We start from the raw sequence: 16,733 nt of genomic DNA on the forward strand, positions 1-16,733 counted from the left end.
GAGCCAAAACAGCTCACTTACAAACAGGCTCTTCAAAGCCTCGGCAGATATTTTATAAGATTGTTGAAGGATAACGTGAATGGGCTATATAATTTAAAATAAAATGTAAACTGTTTCTTTTAATTTGTTTTATGTAAAATAGTCTGTGCCTAAATTTGAGGACTAAATTTTTGAGGATCCTGATAATAAAAGGACTCTTTGCAGACATTGAATGCAACACCTCATATCATATGAATGATTAAGCCAATCGGGTCCAATTACTTCAGATCGACTACTATTATTAACTGCTACTAATCCCTATTTTCACCTGGAAGGAAACATTTATGTTAGTACATTTTCTAAAACTACTGTTACGGACCAAAAATGCCACAATTCCATGAATTAATTATTTGTTCAATAAACATTTATTTACGTGAAAATTTAAACAAACTTCAAATATATACGTTAAATAAGCAAAATAATAGAATAAATAAAAGTCACTGTTTGCAGCTGACTGCTTAGCAGCTTAACCAATCAAACTGCAGTTTATATAATTTCATGATCCATTGTTGCACAGGAAATATGAATCACTTTCATAAAACGTTTTATGGATTGTTACAATTATATATTATTTGTGTATTAATAACATTATTGTACAGTACATGGATACTTTCTTCAAAGTATTTATTAAAGTTTTATTTAAGTAGTCACATTTATATATATTTTTGATAAACTGCTTAAAAAAATTAAAAACATTAAAATCATCTTGAATAATCTTCAAAGTCAAACAGCTTTTAGTGTGATTTAAATAAACACTTGATAACCATTTATAATTGAATGGTACTGGATAAAATATTAAAAGCCAGACCATCCATTCTATTTTATGAAAGCTCTGCATTGCCTACTTACAGTCTGAGTCAGTCTTTCATATTTGCCCTGTATTTGACCTCTACAAACTGGAGTTAATTATTGAAGGACTGTCTAGAGCAAAGCTCAAGCAGAAATCCTGCAGGAGACTGTGGTGCAGGCTGACAAAGCTGCTGCACCTGCAAAAACGTAAGCAGTACAGTGGCTTGTAAAAGTATTCATACCCCTTGAACTTTTCCGTATATTGTCACATTACAACCATAAACATCAATATATTTTATTGGACTTTTATGTGAAAGACCAACACAAAGTGGTTTACAATTGTGAAGTGGAAAGAAAATCATACGTGGTTGAAAACATTTTTTTTAACAAATAAAAAGCTGAAAAGTGCAGTGTGCAAAAGTAATCAGCCCCTTTAGTGCAACTAATTGCCTTCAGACGTTGCCTGATGATTGCTAATGACTAAATAGAGTCCATCTGTGTGTAATCTAATCTCAGTACAAATACAGCTGCTCTGTGACAGCCTCAGAGGTTGTAGAATATTGGAGAGCAAACAGCATGATGAAGTCCAAGGAACAAATCAGACAGGTCAGGGATAAAGTTGTTGAGAAATTTAAAGCAAGCTTAGGCTATAGAAAGATTTCCCAAGCTCTAAACGTCTCACGGAGCTCTGTTCAATCCATCATCCGGAAATGGAAAGAGTATGGCAGAACTGTAAACTTACCAAGACAAGGCCGTCCACCTAAACTTACAGGCCGAACAAGGAGAGCACTGATCAGAGATGCAGCCAAGAGGCCCATGGTGACTCTGGATGAACTGCAGAGATCCACAGCTCAGGTGGGGGAATCTGTCCATAGGACAACTATTAGTCATGCACTGCACAAATGTGGTCTTTATGGAAGAGTGGCAAGAAGAAAGCCATTGTTAAACTATAAAAAGTCCTGTTTGCAATTTGCCAGAAGCCATGTTGGGACACAGCAAACATGTGGAAGAAGGTGCTTTGGTCAGACGAGAGCAAAATTAAACTCAAAATCCAAAACGCTATGTGTGGTGGAGAACTAACACAGCACATCACTCTGAACACACCATCCCCACTGTCAAATATGGTGGTGGCAGCATCATGTTCTGGAGGTGCTTCTCTTCAGGAGGGACAGGGAAGGTGGTCAGAGTTGATGGGAAGATGGATGGAGCTAAAAACAGGGCAATCTTGGAAGAAAACCTGTTGGAGTCTGCAAAAGACTTGAGACTAGAGCGGAGGTTCACCTTCCAGCAGAACAACGACCCTAAGCATAAAGCCAGGGCTACAGTGGAATGGTTTAAAACAAAACATATTCATGTGTTAGAATGGCCCAGTCAAAGTCCAGACCTAAACCCAATCGGAAATCTGTGGCATGATCTGAAAACTGCTGTTCACAAACACTCTCCATCTAATCTGACTGAGCTGGAGCTGTTTTGCAAAGAAGAATGGGCAAAAATGTCAGTCACTAGATGTGAAAAGCTAGTAGAGACATACCCTAAAAGACTTGCAGGAGTAATTGCAGCTAAAGGTGGTTCTACAAAATACTGACTCAGGGGGGCTGAATATTTTCGCACAATGCCCTAGTCAACTTTTAATTTGTAAAAAAAAAAAAACAAAATCATGAATAATTTTCTTTCCACTTTACAATTGTAAACCACTTTGTGGTTTTCACTTAAAATTCCAGTAAAATATATTGATGTTTGTGGTTGTAATGTGAAATTATTTTGAATATATTATGTATTTGGAAAGTTCAAGGGGTATGAATACTTTTACAAGTCACTGTATAAAGATGCAGACCCATTTATTGGTACCCTTACAGCCCATACTGCTACATTTCCCCTGAAAGTAAATAAATGAAAAGCAGTAGTCTAATATATAGCCACTTGTCCTTAGGGTTTGATGAACAAATAATATTGTGGTAAGAAAGTATTTATTTATGTTGCATAGATATACTCATATAGTAGGTACATATTTATTGTCCCCCCTTAAAGTGAATATTAAAGACCACATGAATTTATATTACTGTTCATTAATCAACTGATCTCATTACCTCTGAAAATCAATCTGAAAGATCAATACTACCAGTCCAGGAGGGACAATTTATCACACAATATACAAAGTCAGTATATTCCTCAGGATTTAGATTTAATTTAAAATCAATGCAAAGGAAATTATCATTCCTTTTAAAAATGTCCAAAATACATCAATGTAATCAAGAATTAAAAAAATTATTATTCATCCAATATTCACCTTTGATTAAAACAAAAAGAAAAAATAAATACGAACATCAATTCCAATCTACACACTTCTATCTATCCATTTAATAATCAAAGAACAAAAAGTAAAAACCCTAACAAATAAATTTGATTAAAGGTTCATGAATTACTGGATGTGTATCAGGTTGTTAGAATCAAAAAGGAAAATGGTTTAATGACCTAAATGTGAACTCTAATGGCGATCTTTAATCTGAAAGGGAAAATGGAAAAAGTGATGAATCCAACAGTTGGGAGCATCTTGATGAACCACCACCTTCACCAGCTCCAGACAACAGCCTTGGTACAGAGGGGGGCGGATGGGGATGGTCTTTGCTGCATATGTCTTTATTGCAGAAAGGCGCCAGGATATTTGTCAGTGTGACTTATGGAGACAACATGGTCAGATATTTTTTAAAGGAATGCATTCATGTGTCTAGTATTTTCTGTCCTTTCTATTTGATTTTCTCATGCAGACAAACTGTGACTACAGAGAACTGGTTTCAACCATGTCTGGCAGCATACTTCACTGTCTATACCTGAAGGGCACCACAACAAAGCCTTGATGTTCGACATCAAGTCAAGCGTTTCTTGACAGCAATTGTGCTTATACACTGAACTGACTAGTTCTACAGACATTAAAAACAATACTGTGAGCCTGTAATTACTGTTTCTGTCCTTGGGATCTACATTATTCACCACAGATGAGGAAATACTGCACCTAAGCAACAGTTCTTTGTCATGCTCTCTTTAAGGGTAGGAATGAATGTCAGATTATATTTTGGGTTTTCACTTCATTAAATCCGTCATGTTTCAATGGAAACACAAACTGAACAAAGTTGCAGAGAAGTCAGATGTAGCCATAAATAAGCTCCTTGCATAGGTTTATTGGCAAGCCCAGACTTTTAAGCATAATCTACAAAATTTCAATAAAGCTGAATTTGGGGCTTTGGGTAGGCCATTGCAGAAACTCAATGTTAGCCTACTTAATTTATTTCAAAAATAGTTTTGATGTGTGCCCTGATTGTGTCCAAGTTTCAAAAATATAGTTGTTGATTTCAGTTAAAGATGGCGAATTTGAAGGTAGCTCCTCTTTGTCATTATTTTATCCACCCTGTACAACTCACCAGTACCACTTGCAGCAAAACTGTCCCATAGCATGGTGCACCCATCATACTTAACAGATGATATAATCTTCAGCTTTAAAGCCTCACCTTGACCCCTCTAAACACACTCCTAGCCAGGGACCAAAGACCCTAATCTTTGTCACATCTGACCATGAAACCTTTCTCCAGAAGACACGTGTCTTGTCCATGTTGGCGGCTGCAGGTTTCAGTTGTGCTTGTATATGTTTTATTTGAAGCATATGCTTATTTTTGGTCAACACCTACTCAGTCTATTGTGATTTAAAACTAGCTTACCTGTGGACAAACACTTTGTTTAAATTTATAAGCTTGAGCCTTAATTGTGCCTAAACACCCTCCCTAATTTTCTTTAACAAGCCCTAACCAAGTTAAATAGGAACTCCACTGTCATTCAAGCGGAGAGGACTGTGGCCATAGACACAGGCTAGTGGCTTGAGAGGGAAATCAGCATAATTCGGACCTCAAGTAAGGTGCTCTGTTTGTTGTACCAAGGTTGTTGTCTGGTGCTGGTAAATCGTCAAGACCGCTTATTAGATCCTTGATGAGTGGCTGTGAATGGCTGACTTTGTCTTTATAAGCAAACAGACAGGATCTTAAATTATACTTACTAACAAATTAAAGCAAATACAGTAATAAAATCTAGTCAGTGGATTTCTAAAATTGAATTGATTCACATTTCATTTCTTCAAAACTCAGATTTTAGAAATAAACTACAAACACAAGAAAATTAGCATTAAACCACATTCAGTTTCAACTCAGGTTTTACATTTTATTTGTAGATCAACAGAAATACACAAAAGTACAAAGCATCACAACTACTTTTTTCAGCAAGGTAAAGAAATGAAAAGGAAAATTTTAAACAAGAGATCTAAAAAGACCAATTCAGAGGTGAGGACCGTAAATCGCAATTAATGTCTACAGGAGAAACTTTAAACGGGAAAAAACAAACACAACAGCTATAACCTGCAGAGTGTATAAAAAAGGACACATTTGCTTTTAAAAGATTCCCATCAGGGTAATTACATCAACCACAAGGGTTTTAAGATCCCAACAGAATCAGGATTGCTGCGTTCAAGGACACTAGAAGCTCAACATAGAGATGGCTTGTCTCAGACTGGTAGATGCTACTGTTTCTGAAACAACCCAACACTTTAAAGTTTACACATTTAAAAATAATAGTTTAGGATCTGTAAGCATAAATGTAATAGTAATATCTCATTGCTTTTTGTTCAATACTCTTTTGAGTCACGAAAATGTTGCAGATAAGCACCAATGGGCTGGCATTAACATCAAGAGCCAGGTTCACGTAAATAAACACCGGAAAGAAAACAAATTGTTCATGCACGCCCACTGAGTCTTTGTCTAGTGTTATAGAACCAGAAGGAAATCGATCCACTTCCACACGAGTGGGTGGTTAAAAGAAAATGGGATCAAAGCTATGACTCTGCTTTTCTAATTTAGCAACAGCTTTCACCAGATTTTCTTTATTTTGTATTATTTGTTCCTCTGCTTCTAAAGCCAATAAACATTATAAAGGTTAATGGTCACAATTTAACTCATTTATGTTGTATCTGTACATAGACCTGAAAATAATAATAAAAAATTAAGACACTACTGTTATTTACATGCAGCTGCTGAACTACAGGTTTCCCTTTATAAAATGCTCTGGTGAAAACAAACCTGCCTTATGTTAGCATGTTAAAAAAATAGTGTTTTCTGTCCTCAGATGCACAACTTGGACTTGGGCTAACCTTCCAAGAAATAACATGTTGCAAAATAAACTGGCAAGTCTCATGAGTTGCTTAGTTTTTCTTTCAGTTGCTTGTAAATCAGATGTTTCTGTTTGCCTCCAGTCGTAAATGTACAAAACATCAGCATGGCTAAAAATAAGACCAAAGTTAAACTGCTAACAAAGCAGGGTCCTCTTCCGGCTCTCTGAACACATCAAAGCTTTCTGCATTCGCATCACCCTTATGAGTGCGCAGTTTGGCATTGAAAAGTGTGAAGAACACTAAAGCATGTGAGATGTTTTTCAAGTCCTGTCTTGGGGACATATAATATGTACAATCTAAAATGCTGTGAACACATTCTGCAACGCGGAGAAAGAAGCTTCCTGAAAGTAAAACAGTCCCAGTTGAGAACTGCTAACTTCTTCTATATCTAGATGCTGGAATATCAGTTTTTAACAAGAGTGCATTTTTCCTCCTGGTGACCCTTAATGAGATCCACTGCCTCTCAGTACTCCTGTCATGCTTTGAAGAGCTTTACTTCCTGTTTTCTCGTTGTGAATCCTTCAGAATCAGACTCATTCGTTGGTATCGTGACTGACATTTCATGTGTGGTGTAAATCTTCCAACGGTTTGGTTTTCAGCGAACAAAGCTGACTCGTTTTATTACATTTGATGCTGCTTACACCACAAATACACAGCCTCACATAGAGCTATTTGTTTGTTTAACCAGAACAATGAAAGTATAAAACGATAACAAATATTCCTAGCCTCTATGCAGTACATTCCTACAGACAGTGCTTGCAGATGTATTAAATAAATCACTTCCAGTCTGTCTCATTGCTTTACAACTATAGAAGGCTTCATAATCTACGAAATGCCCCGAAACAAAAAGAAAGTCGAGTGAAATGCATTTAACATGATGTCACACTTTTTTTTTTCTTCCTATTTGGGACATTATAATAATGATAATTAAAAACTCATTTATCAAATCCACTGTTCAATTCCAAATCTGTACAAAAATAGGAACTGAAAATTTCAATTCGGCAAGAAAGAAAAACAAACTTAAAGTTTCCGGCTTGTGGTTGCCGAAGATGGAAAAACTTCCGTCAAATTAACCCAGACAATTTGTTGAGATCCTATTAACGTGGTACGAGTTTAATGCACTTTGTGCCCTTTTTGCCAAAAAAGTGCTTCTGACAGCAGGTGTGGGGGAGGAACGAGGAGTGGCTGAATGAAGGGAGGGCTCGTCAGGTTTCAGCACTAAATGCCATGCAACTTTGGGCATGGGCGGGGGGTGAGAAATGAGTGGACAAAGGACAACCCTAAGAGACGCTGGAGCATCGAATGCTTGGGGAGCCCATCTGTGTGAGCACCTTGTCGAGCCACTGCAGCGGGCCGTTGAGGTGCAGCTCGATCCAGCAGGGGGTGCTGGTCACTGTCTGCCGCCTGTGGGGCACACAAGGAGAGCACAGACAGATGTTAAAGATTGGAGAGCCAGCTGTTTGGAGACAATTCAAGTTTCAGACATAAAATCCAGGGTGCTTTTTGAGATCTGCGCAGTGATATGAGAGACATGTGATTTTTCCTGATGAATGACCACATATTACCAAAGTAACAAGGCTGGGATCAGTGGTGGTTGCTGCATGAACGGCGCCCTGAGTGAGCCCCACCTCTGCAGCCTTTAACACAACCGAAGACCAGGGTTCCTTCACATTTTCCTTGACAAATTGACATGGAAATCTCTTCTGCTGTTTTTTTTTTTTTTTTTTATAATTCTGGACCTTTGAGTACAACGTATTAGAGGTGTTTGTATAGTAGCTGAGTCATATTACCTCTAGGTTCCACAAATAATGAGTGTGGTATAGAGCCTCTGCTTATGTGGCAACAGGAATATATTCCAAGACTAAATACAGATTATTTCATGTTTGTGGGTTTTGGCACATTCATCATGTTTGCAAAAATCCATAAAATAGCTGTTACAGTGCTTTGTTTGGCATTTTAGAACCACTTTAAGAAGCACATATCCAGTTCAAACAAAATTTAAAGCTGTCCAGAGACCAAACAGGTAGAAAATGGCCACTTTTTCCTTTCTGAATAAGGTGTTGCATATACATTTATTTAAAAAAAGTATGAATTATTGAACAATAATAGACACTGGTTGAAAATAGGAGAAGAAAAACTGTAACAAATCAAATGTCGTGTGTACTGAAGTTTTAGGTCTTGTACAGGTCTGACCAGCCTTAAACAGTAGGATGCTGAACTAGACATAATCACATGCAGTCCAGAAAAAAAAACTGAAATAAGCCGTTAATTTAGCACCAAATCAGACAACAGCTTTAGCTTTATTAGTCACACAAAGCGTCCAGTAAATACATTCTTACAGTGAGGCTGTTGCCCATTCCCATTGAATGGACATAAGAATAAGCAATAGAGTTTCACTGACAATAACTACTTTTTTGAGTATCCTGGCGTCCCCACCTTGCCACCCTGGGGAGAAAGCTATATTGTCCATATCAAAATCTCCTATTGGGATCAGTTGGTCAACACAGAAATGTTGGGTGAAGGTGCGCTAACATGGGACACAAAACTATGTGAGCTGAAGTGCGCTTCAAACCCAGATCTGTCCTCCATATTTACTTGTGTCGCAGCTGTCAGTCACACACTGAATAATGTCGCAGAAAACGTTGGTGCTTTCAGTTTAACTTGTTTCTGCTTCTGTTGAACAAAACGAAATTTACAAATGCCAACGCAGACCTTCAATAAAGAGTTTGAAGACGTTACATGAAAATAGGAGTAACACTTTGCATTGTTTATTACAAAAAACATGCTGAAGTTTTGTTATTTAGGTCTTTTTTGAGTGAAAAAAGAAAAAGCGGCAGGAAGTTTCTTTACCAAGCATAAAAGGCCTCATTCATAACAACTGCTAGCTTTACCCAAATTTTGAAAGGCTCTAATCTAGAATATTTTCTCTGTGTGAGAGGAGAGGTTAAACAAGTGTCCTAAAGCACATACTAGAACTGGAACAAGAGGAGTTAGGTGGCAGAAACCTTCAGTACTGAAGTCCCTGCTTAAAGAAAAGAGCAGCTGCAATAATCAGCAGTTTGTATGTGTTACATAAAGGTTTGAGTGGTGCAAGCACCAACCCTGGCTCCTCGCTCAGCCAAGGGCCTCTCTGTTGTTGCATTTTGCTCTGCTCTATTAGAACCTACTGTTGTGTTTTCTGTGTTGCTTCTCTTTGGGCTGGTTTTTAGCTGCAGGTTGGGTTATGTTTGCTTCTTTTTCATTCAATTATTTTGCTACTTTATCCTAAAAAGGGTCATTACGTTCTTGCCTGCTTTTCCATTATCACCTCACAATTTGTGTTTGCTTTGTAAACTCTTTCTTGTAAACCCAAAGAACAAGAAGGAACAAAAGTTTAAAACCAGTAGAGGAGGCAGGGAGGAAGAAAGAGAGGCCTGCCTGATCACGTAGTAACCTAAATCCTGTTTTTAAGTGTCTCCACATGGCACTATTTAGTCAGGACAAGAGTGGCGGGCCGTTACTCACAGCACAAAGGTCTTTCCCTGGTGTAAACCTTCTCTGTCGGGGCCAACTTTCAGCCAAACCGTCCTACTATCAGTGAGTCAGACTGTGGAAAACCGAGAAGACTGAAGAAGGGGAAAGTCTGACATCTCTTTTTGACACAGCACATGTGTATGTGTTTAAAAATAGCAGGGGCTTGGTTTTATTCACGAGGCCTCGGTGGCGTCATGCACCCGATTCACCAGAGTGTAAGCAGATGTGTGTGAGCGGGGGCGGCTGGATGGTGGGAAGTGATTCACAGTCTGTGCCTATTGTCTCTGTTCTAAGACCTGCTCTATCAAGTAGTTAATCCAGGCTCAGCAGCGTTTTAATAAATAAGTGGTGATTTATATTTTTTGTATTCCTCAATTAATACTCTACAGCCATAAAACTGTCAAACAATGTAGGGACAAAGATAAGGTTTGTATGGGATAATGTGAGACATGTAATGAAAGGCAGTCTAATATTCCTATATGTAAAGACCTAAAAAAAGTAAAGTTTGTTTTAATGCAGTTTTTCTAACTCACAACAATCCAGTTTCCATCCGTGTATTTCCTTACATAATCCATAGTGCAGTGCATTTCTTCCTAAACTTTACTGCACAGTGTAGTAAATAAAAATTATTTTAGGAGCTTCTGCACCTTAGTCCTTTTTTAGGAAGTATGCATTGACTGTAGCTGCGTTTTGTCTACTTTTTCATAAATCTTAAGTTATTCTACCAAAACCTTTGATCTTGGTGTTTTTTTATGATTCACATTGTTTGGTCAGTTATTGGACCTACACGGGTTAATAAGATGCTTCAATACTAAGCATGTGCTGGTCAGGGGTTTTTGACCCCGGTACTGATCCAAATCATTTCAGATTGAAGCATACGTTGATACTGAGGTTGAAGCCGATATTAAAGTTAGTAAAATGAATGCCATGTATACGCTTGGAAACTTGGTAGCGTTGCAGTGTAAATAATAACATGCAACATGTAATCTATGCCCTATTCTTCTTCCTATTCTACCTTTTCTACTTCACAGTTTCTGCAGGAAACTATAATGTGTTGCTCCAACATCTTAGGTTGACGGACAAGAAACAACTGGTCTCCATATGTGTAACTCCAGTTTACCTGTATTCAGCTCCCCAGCCCTTAACGAAGCTCATGCGGATGGTGCACATCCTGGTGAGCTGGTAGACAGCCTCGAACCCCTGGTTGACCGACTGTGCCAGCAGGGCAGCAAACTCCTGGTTGTTGAAGATCTTCAAGTTACACCCTGGACGGAAATGACAAGCTGAGTTACACTGAATAACCAAAATCAACGAAACCAGGGTGGTTACAGCTGCTTCAATGCAAATTCAGACAATAATAACAATCTGACACGTGGGAAATCACCTGACTGTAAAATTGGCAGTGAAAGTGTTTTTCCATTTCCCTCATGCTTCTGTTTTTCTGACTGTGTTTTATTTACTAGCAAGATGAATAGCTAATAGTTGTAGGTTTGAAACATAAATCCAGGTCCAATCCAGGCACCAATGTGGCAGAGACTGTTGGTGCTGTGGACTCACATGTTTATGATCGGGGTGATGCGTACACACACCACATCTGTTCTGAATCATCCAGTTTACACAATTAGATTAATCACTGTTTAGCTAATGAGGTCCTGCAGTGTTGTCAGCTTTGTCATGGCTACTGTTTTAAGTGAAGACATTTACATTTGAAGTTACAAATATAAAAGTTTCAATATGAATTTATGGCAGAGAATCCTACAGTGGTCAGATTTTTAACAGGGAACCTGCAAAACCCACAGGATGGATGGATGGATGGATGGATGTATGGATGGATGGATGGATGTATGGATGGATGGATGGATGGATGTATGGATGGATGGATGGATGGATTGGGAATGAGGTCCAGAAATCAATACTTAATTTTCTTTCCATACTTTTCCATTTTTGGAAACCCTTTAAATCGTATTCAAGCGATCTTTTACTGACTGAAGACAGCGCCTATAAAAGGGTCATGACTGCCTGATTGCTTTTCACAACCCATTCACTCTTTAAGATTTTCCACAGATTTTGTGGACTGGTCACAGACCTGGGGGGATCTTGCAGACTGTGGCAGGATGCCAACCGTAACGCTGATTACAGTTGGGGCTCTGGACGAAGATAGCGCTGTCACTAAGACACTCTGCAAACACCTCTCCTCCAATGTAGTACAGCCGCACACCTCGACCTTAGAGGGAACAAAGGCAGAAACACAGAGGTCACAGTGACATTAGCAGTGGCACCGGTTATTGGACCGATGTAGAGTGGAGTGATGAGGCCCACCTATGTGTCTGCGTGTTAACTCCACTGCTGCATTGCGGTTGACGTTGGATAACAGGCCAAGGCAGAAACGCTCTGAGTTGGAGGGGTCCGTAAATCCATCCACTGTCAGCGAGGGCTGCGAGGCGTGGAAGGTCTCTCCTACTCGCTGGTTCAGCTCGTAGTATGAAATAGAGCACCAGAAGGCTGGCTCACAGTAAGTCACAGGGTGGAGGTCTGAGACACACGCAGAGAAAGAAGGTTTAGGAAACTGAGTATAATGCTACAGCTTTCAGGGTATCTTCGAATAGATTAAAATGCACAACTTTTCTCAACCTATAATGTTAAAATTATAAAAAGAAAGAAAAAGATTTAATTTAAAGTAATGCATGGCGTATAAAAAACAAACAAGAGAGAAAATGGAAATGAAGTCAAAGATAGAGAAGAAAGTGAATGAATGAAATGTGGGGAAAAATGGCCCAAAGTGGCTGCAGAGGGAAGAAAACGCTCCCTAAGAAAAAACTTAAGTGGAATCTTGCATCAGAAAATGTCCGAGCCATCTGCTGTTTCCCAGAAACTTTGACCAAACAAAACGAGGAAACTCAACCTTCACAGATGGAGTGCCAGAACTAAAATCATCCATGGTTGTTTTCAGTAAAGTCTACTAGTTCTGGTAATTTGCTCTTTTTCTCCGCCACACAGAGCAGTCACTTTAAGCTTCAACATATCCTGCCAAAGCAGCGGTGGTGTCATTTTGCTACATCGCCAGCAGTACCCCAGCTGGGTCCCTTCAGATGTTTTCTCATCCTAACAGAATAAACATGGGATATTTTTATTGACGTTAGTGTGGACTGAACAGCGTCTTGGTCTGTTTAACTGCTCACATGGTGGGCGTGAAAGACAAAGGATTCTTTCATCGCCTCACTTCCTCTTACCAAAACCAAACAGTCAATTCCCAAAGGAGGGAGGTACAATACCAGAACAAATACACACACACAGACAGGCAGTTCTCACCTAAGTTACTATGAGTGGGTGAAACAGGGTTAGGTGACAGATTTGGGGAGCTTGTGTCCATGCTGTGGGTCATCTGGTGATCGCTGGTCTCTCCATCTTCACTGAGGTAGCCCGGTGGTGGCGTTTCTGAGACGCAGGAAAACACACATTGAGACTGAGACACATGTACGCACACAAAGGTTACAAATGAGCAAATCTGGGTCAAAAATCTGTCAGACAGCCTCTGAAAGTTTTAGGTCTGTAGAGATAATACCCCACTGCTGCTGATGAAAGCATACTGAAAGCATTGTCAGATTCTGATGCAATTTTACAGCACTTTCTTTAAAAGGAAACTAAAGATTCAACTTGTATTTTTTCCTGAAGATTCATTCCCTGGTCATCAAACCGTTTTTTTCATCACCCTAATTTTGTTGGATATGACGTCTCTAGTTGAGGTTGCAGCTGCAGCAACGATGAGCTGAAAAGGCTGTAGCTTAATGCTTTCTGTCACTTTCCTCAGATCATCATCTAGGTACGTATAGCCGAATTAACAGCACGGATCTTTAATTTAAGCAAATTTAACTGATTTAGTACAGTGTAAAAAAAAGGAAGCTTATTATGAGAACAAAGAGAGTTAAACTCAATTAATTAAACCTCTGAACCAGTCACCTAAATCAAATGAGCAACTTCTTGTTGACAATATTTCCAAAAAGACTAAAGATACACAACGCTCTACACTGATGGGAACTTTAAAGGTGATTTTAAGCAAATTACTCCTTACAGATGCCTTCCCTGGAAATAATCGTTCCTGTCTCAAATTAAAGATCTGTTCATGGAGTAAACAATAATTGAGTCTCTTTTACTGTAAAACAGTGCAACACCATAAACATCTCCAAAGAGATTATATTAGTAAAATGTGCAATATTCTAAAAGATTTCTACTTTGGGGACTGGCTACTCAAGAAATTCCTCTGTTTTTCTCAAACTAAATCTTACAAAGTTGTGTGGACAGGCCATGACCCAGCCTTTGGTGCAAGTCATCTTTAGAAGCTTGCTGGTACCTGGTATGTAGTTGCTCTGGGGCTCTATGCCAGCAGGGAAATTGGTGTTTTCAGGGATTGAATGGCTGTAGTCGTCCAGGGGTGGGAACTCGCTGGGGATTTCTGTGTGTCTGGGCACCAGCACCGGTGGGAGGACTGAGACATACAAAGAGAATCATTAGGGTAAGGTGGAGTTCCTCAGAATACAGCAAAAGTTACAGTAAGATTTTAACAACATAAAAATAAAGTTGCTGCATAGCGTAGTTTCATAACAAAGGTCTAAGATTACATTTATGCAGTTAATCTTTGGAGAAATACTGGTTAAACTCCCAAGAATGAAATAGACATTTACAACAAAAAGCAGATATCAGGTGAGATTAAAATTATACATGAAAGAAAACTGTGTAAAAGACAGAGATCAGCTTCCTCCCAGCAGTAGTACCTGGTGTTTCTACTCTCTGGTAGTGGTATGGGTTGACGCACACTTCGTCCTTCTTTGTGTGGAAGGCATACTCGCACAGCTCCACCGCTCGCAGCTCATGGTGAGACTGCAGATCGGGCCAGCGCCACAGCCGGCAGTAGATGACGTGAGGCAGACCCTTTCTGTGGGACACCTGCAGGCGGCCATCCAGAGACCTGCAGAGAGAGACAAAAGGAGTCTGACGATAATGTGTCGAGTTTGGTGCTAAATTCCCATAAAATGTCTATGAGAGAACAACTAAGGTTGTTTTTGTTATTAGGTGTCTGAAAGAAGAGTTCATTTTGTGATCCCCCAAAAAAACCAAGCCAATTAAAAACGAAAAAATGAATCACTAAGAACTATTAAGAGTAATAAAAAACAAAAGCTAAATATTATAGGGAGATAAAATCCAATCATGTCTAATTTTAGTTATGTGGAAAGGTTTGACAAGTTAGAAAAATAACCAATGAAGCTTAATGTTTGCGTATCACATCCAATTCTGATTTTTGAAACGTCCAATCTGAATAAAGCTGCTTCAAACAACAACAGATTATCTGTCTGTGTTTTGCTGAATGTAGCTTTAAATCAGCCCCATCCAAAGATTGTCATAATCTGCCTGTGTTTGGTTTTGAGTTTGAGTTATGTTTACTTTCTCTGCGCTGCCATGGTCTTCACTTGCTTAGTTTGTTTTCTTGTGGATATGTTTTCTTCCTGTTCTTTTGGTAGTTTCATTGTTTACTTTATTTTGTTAACGTAGATGATTTCTGTGACCTCCTTGCTCATCTGTGTTAATTAGTCACTCTCCCACAGTTCCCTGCAGTCCCTCTTCCAGCAGCTGCTTCTCATTCCCTTCTGATTAGCTCCCTTGGTTCAATGGTTCATTCTCCAGTCTTCCTCAGCATTTATACTCTCTAGCTGTCATTACTCTCTACTGTTTCCTCCTGGTTACTACCCTGTTTGCTGCCTGGCTCCATGTCCTTTAATCCCATGCTCCTGCTGTCCTCCTGCCCATGTCTCACACCTGCCTGCGTTCCTGTACCTGGTCGTCTAGTAAGTCTGTTTATTATTAAACCTTTTATTTATCTACTCCACTATGCTCTGCATTTGGACCCTACCTCAACACACACCATGACAAATATAAAGATAAATAGGCAAAAAAAAAAAAGATTTCCTTAAATATTCAAATCTCTTTCCTTTAGGACGTCACATGTTCAAGGACCAAACATGCAGCAGTTGCAGCCGACTATAAGATTTATTTGACTAAAACTAGACTAAACCTAAAATTGTTTAAAGATTGCCTCTCAATATTACACTTCCTGACAGTTTATGGAAATATTTTGTTCTTCCTGTCTAGCAGATGAAGCTTGTAAAATCCACTAAAGAGTGAAGAAGAGGCCTGTCCTCTTAAACATAGCATACACCAGTTTAAAACTGTGGCTGATGAGGACACAGGCTCTAAGCACACTTCATATGACGTAAACGTCTAATAATAAACAACTGCGAATGAGATTAAAGTATGTGTAACAGGAATTTCATTGTCTTGAAAAACATCTGCCCTCATCTGGGATAAAAAAGCTACTGGCAGAGAGAGATTTAGGTCAGCAGGCAGCATGGGGCTGCTGGTTGAGAGTGCGGGATTGACACAACGGGTTTGAACGGCCTCTTATATTTGAGCACAATGACCCGAGGCAGAAAATATAAATACATAAAATACCCACTAAGCTCATCATGCAAGATTCAACAACCGCATATGCCCCCTCCATCTCACTGTCTCACCCACTGCAGACAAACTAAGAGCAAGGGTCAAAGGCTTTAACTAAAACCTTTTTATAAGGACAAATGTCAGCTCCAAACAAAATAAAACCAGGACATTTACTGTTTTGCTGCTGAAAGCTCAGACATGCCACTTCTACTTAATCCATGGTGCAAAGGGCAAGTTGTGTTTTAATCTTTCATGGCAAACGCTCTTTACTCACAGTGTCTGTGTTTTCTAAAAGTGCTGGCTCTCAGCCAGCAGCAGTCTGTGGATGTTATGTGATCTTAAGTTGATAAGAAACATGCACCTGAATAAATATAACTAGAGGAAGGCTGAATGAGCTCTGATTTTTATAACCAAATCCATGCAGCGTACATGTGGGAAACTACTGAATTTTTCAAGGCCATAAATCTGTATAAAACATTGAAAAGGAGTCAAAACATGCAATCCTCAAATTAACTTTAAACAACAAAAGCAAAGTTAAAGAGAAAAGGCAAAATTAACATTTTTACGATCACCTTTGTGATCCAACATTTACCCCAAAAGACAACAAAAATGAAAAGAATTATGCTTTTAGGCATAAAAGGCTCCCTCTCAGAGTATATCTCTGCTGTCCGTTTAACGCAGGAGGTAGCAGTGAGAA

At 39.0% G+C, this 16,733-nt stretch overlaps 1 protein-coding gene across 1 annotated transcript in view; it reads right to left on the reverse strand.

Annotated features, from left to right (window-relative positions):
- Positions 1-5,005: 5,005 nt before the first annotated feature.
- The window catches only part of smad3a (SMAD family member 3a), a 32,790-nt gene continuing 21,062 nt past the window's right edge, over positions 5,006-16,733 (reverse strand). The window contains exons 2-8 of the mRNA XM_047363469.1: positions 14,317-14,510; positions 13,896-14,030; positions 12,857-12,982; positions 11,867-12,079; positions 11,634-11,771; positions 10,668-10,812; positions 5,006-7,438 (exon numbers count right to left, since the gene is read on the reverse strand). Of these exons, the coding sequence (XP_047219425.1) occupies positions 7,315-7,438; positions 10,668-10,812; positions 11,634-11,771; positions 11,867-12,079; positions 12,857-12,982; positions 13,896-14,030; positions 14,317-14,510 (1,075 nt within the window). The 3' untranslated portion in view covers positions 5,006-7,314. The remainder of the gene's footprint in view (positions 7,439-10,667; positions 10,813-11,633; positions 11,772-11,866; positions 12,080-12,856; positions 12,983-13,895; positions 14,031-14,316; positions 14,511-16,733) is intronic.

This window comes from Girardinichthys multiradiatus, chromosome 4 (genome assembly GCF_021462225.1).
Source record: "Girardinichthys multiradiatus isolate DD_20200921_A chromosome 4, DD_fGirMul_XY1, whole genome shotgun sequence".
In the NCBI taxonomy this organism is placed as follows: domain Eukaryota; kingdom Metazoa; phylum Chordata; class Actinopteri; order Cyprinodontiformes; family Goodeidae; genus Girardinichthys; species Girardinichthys multiradiatus.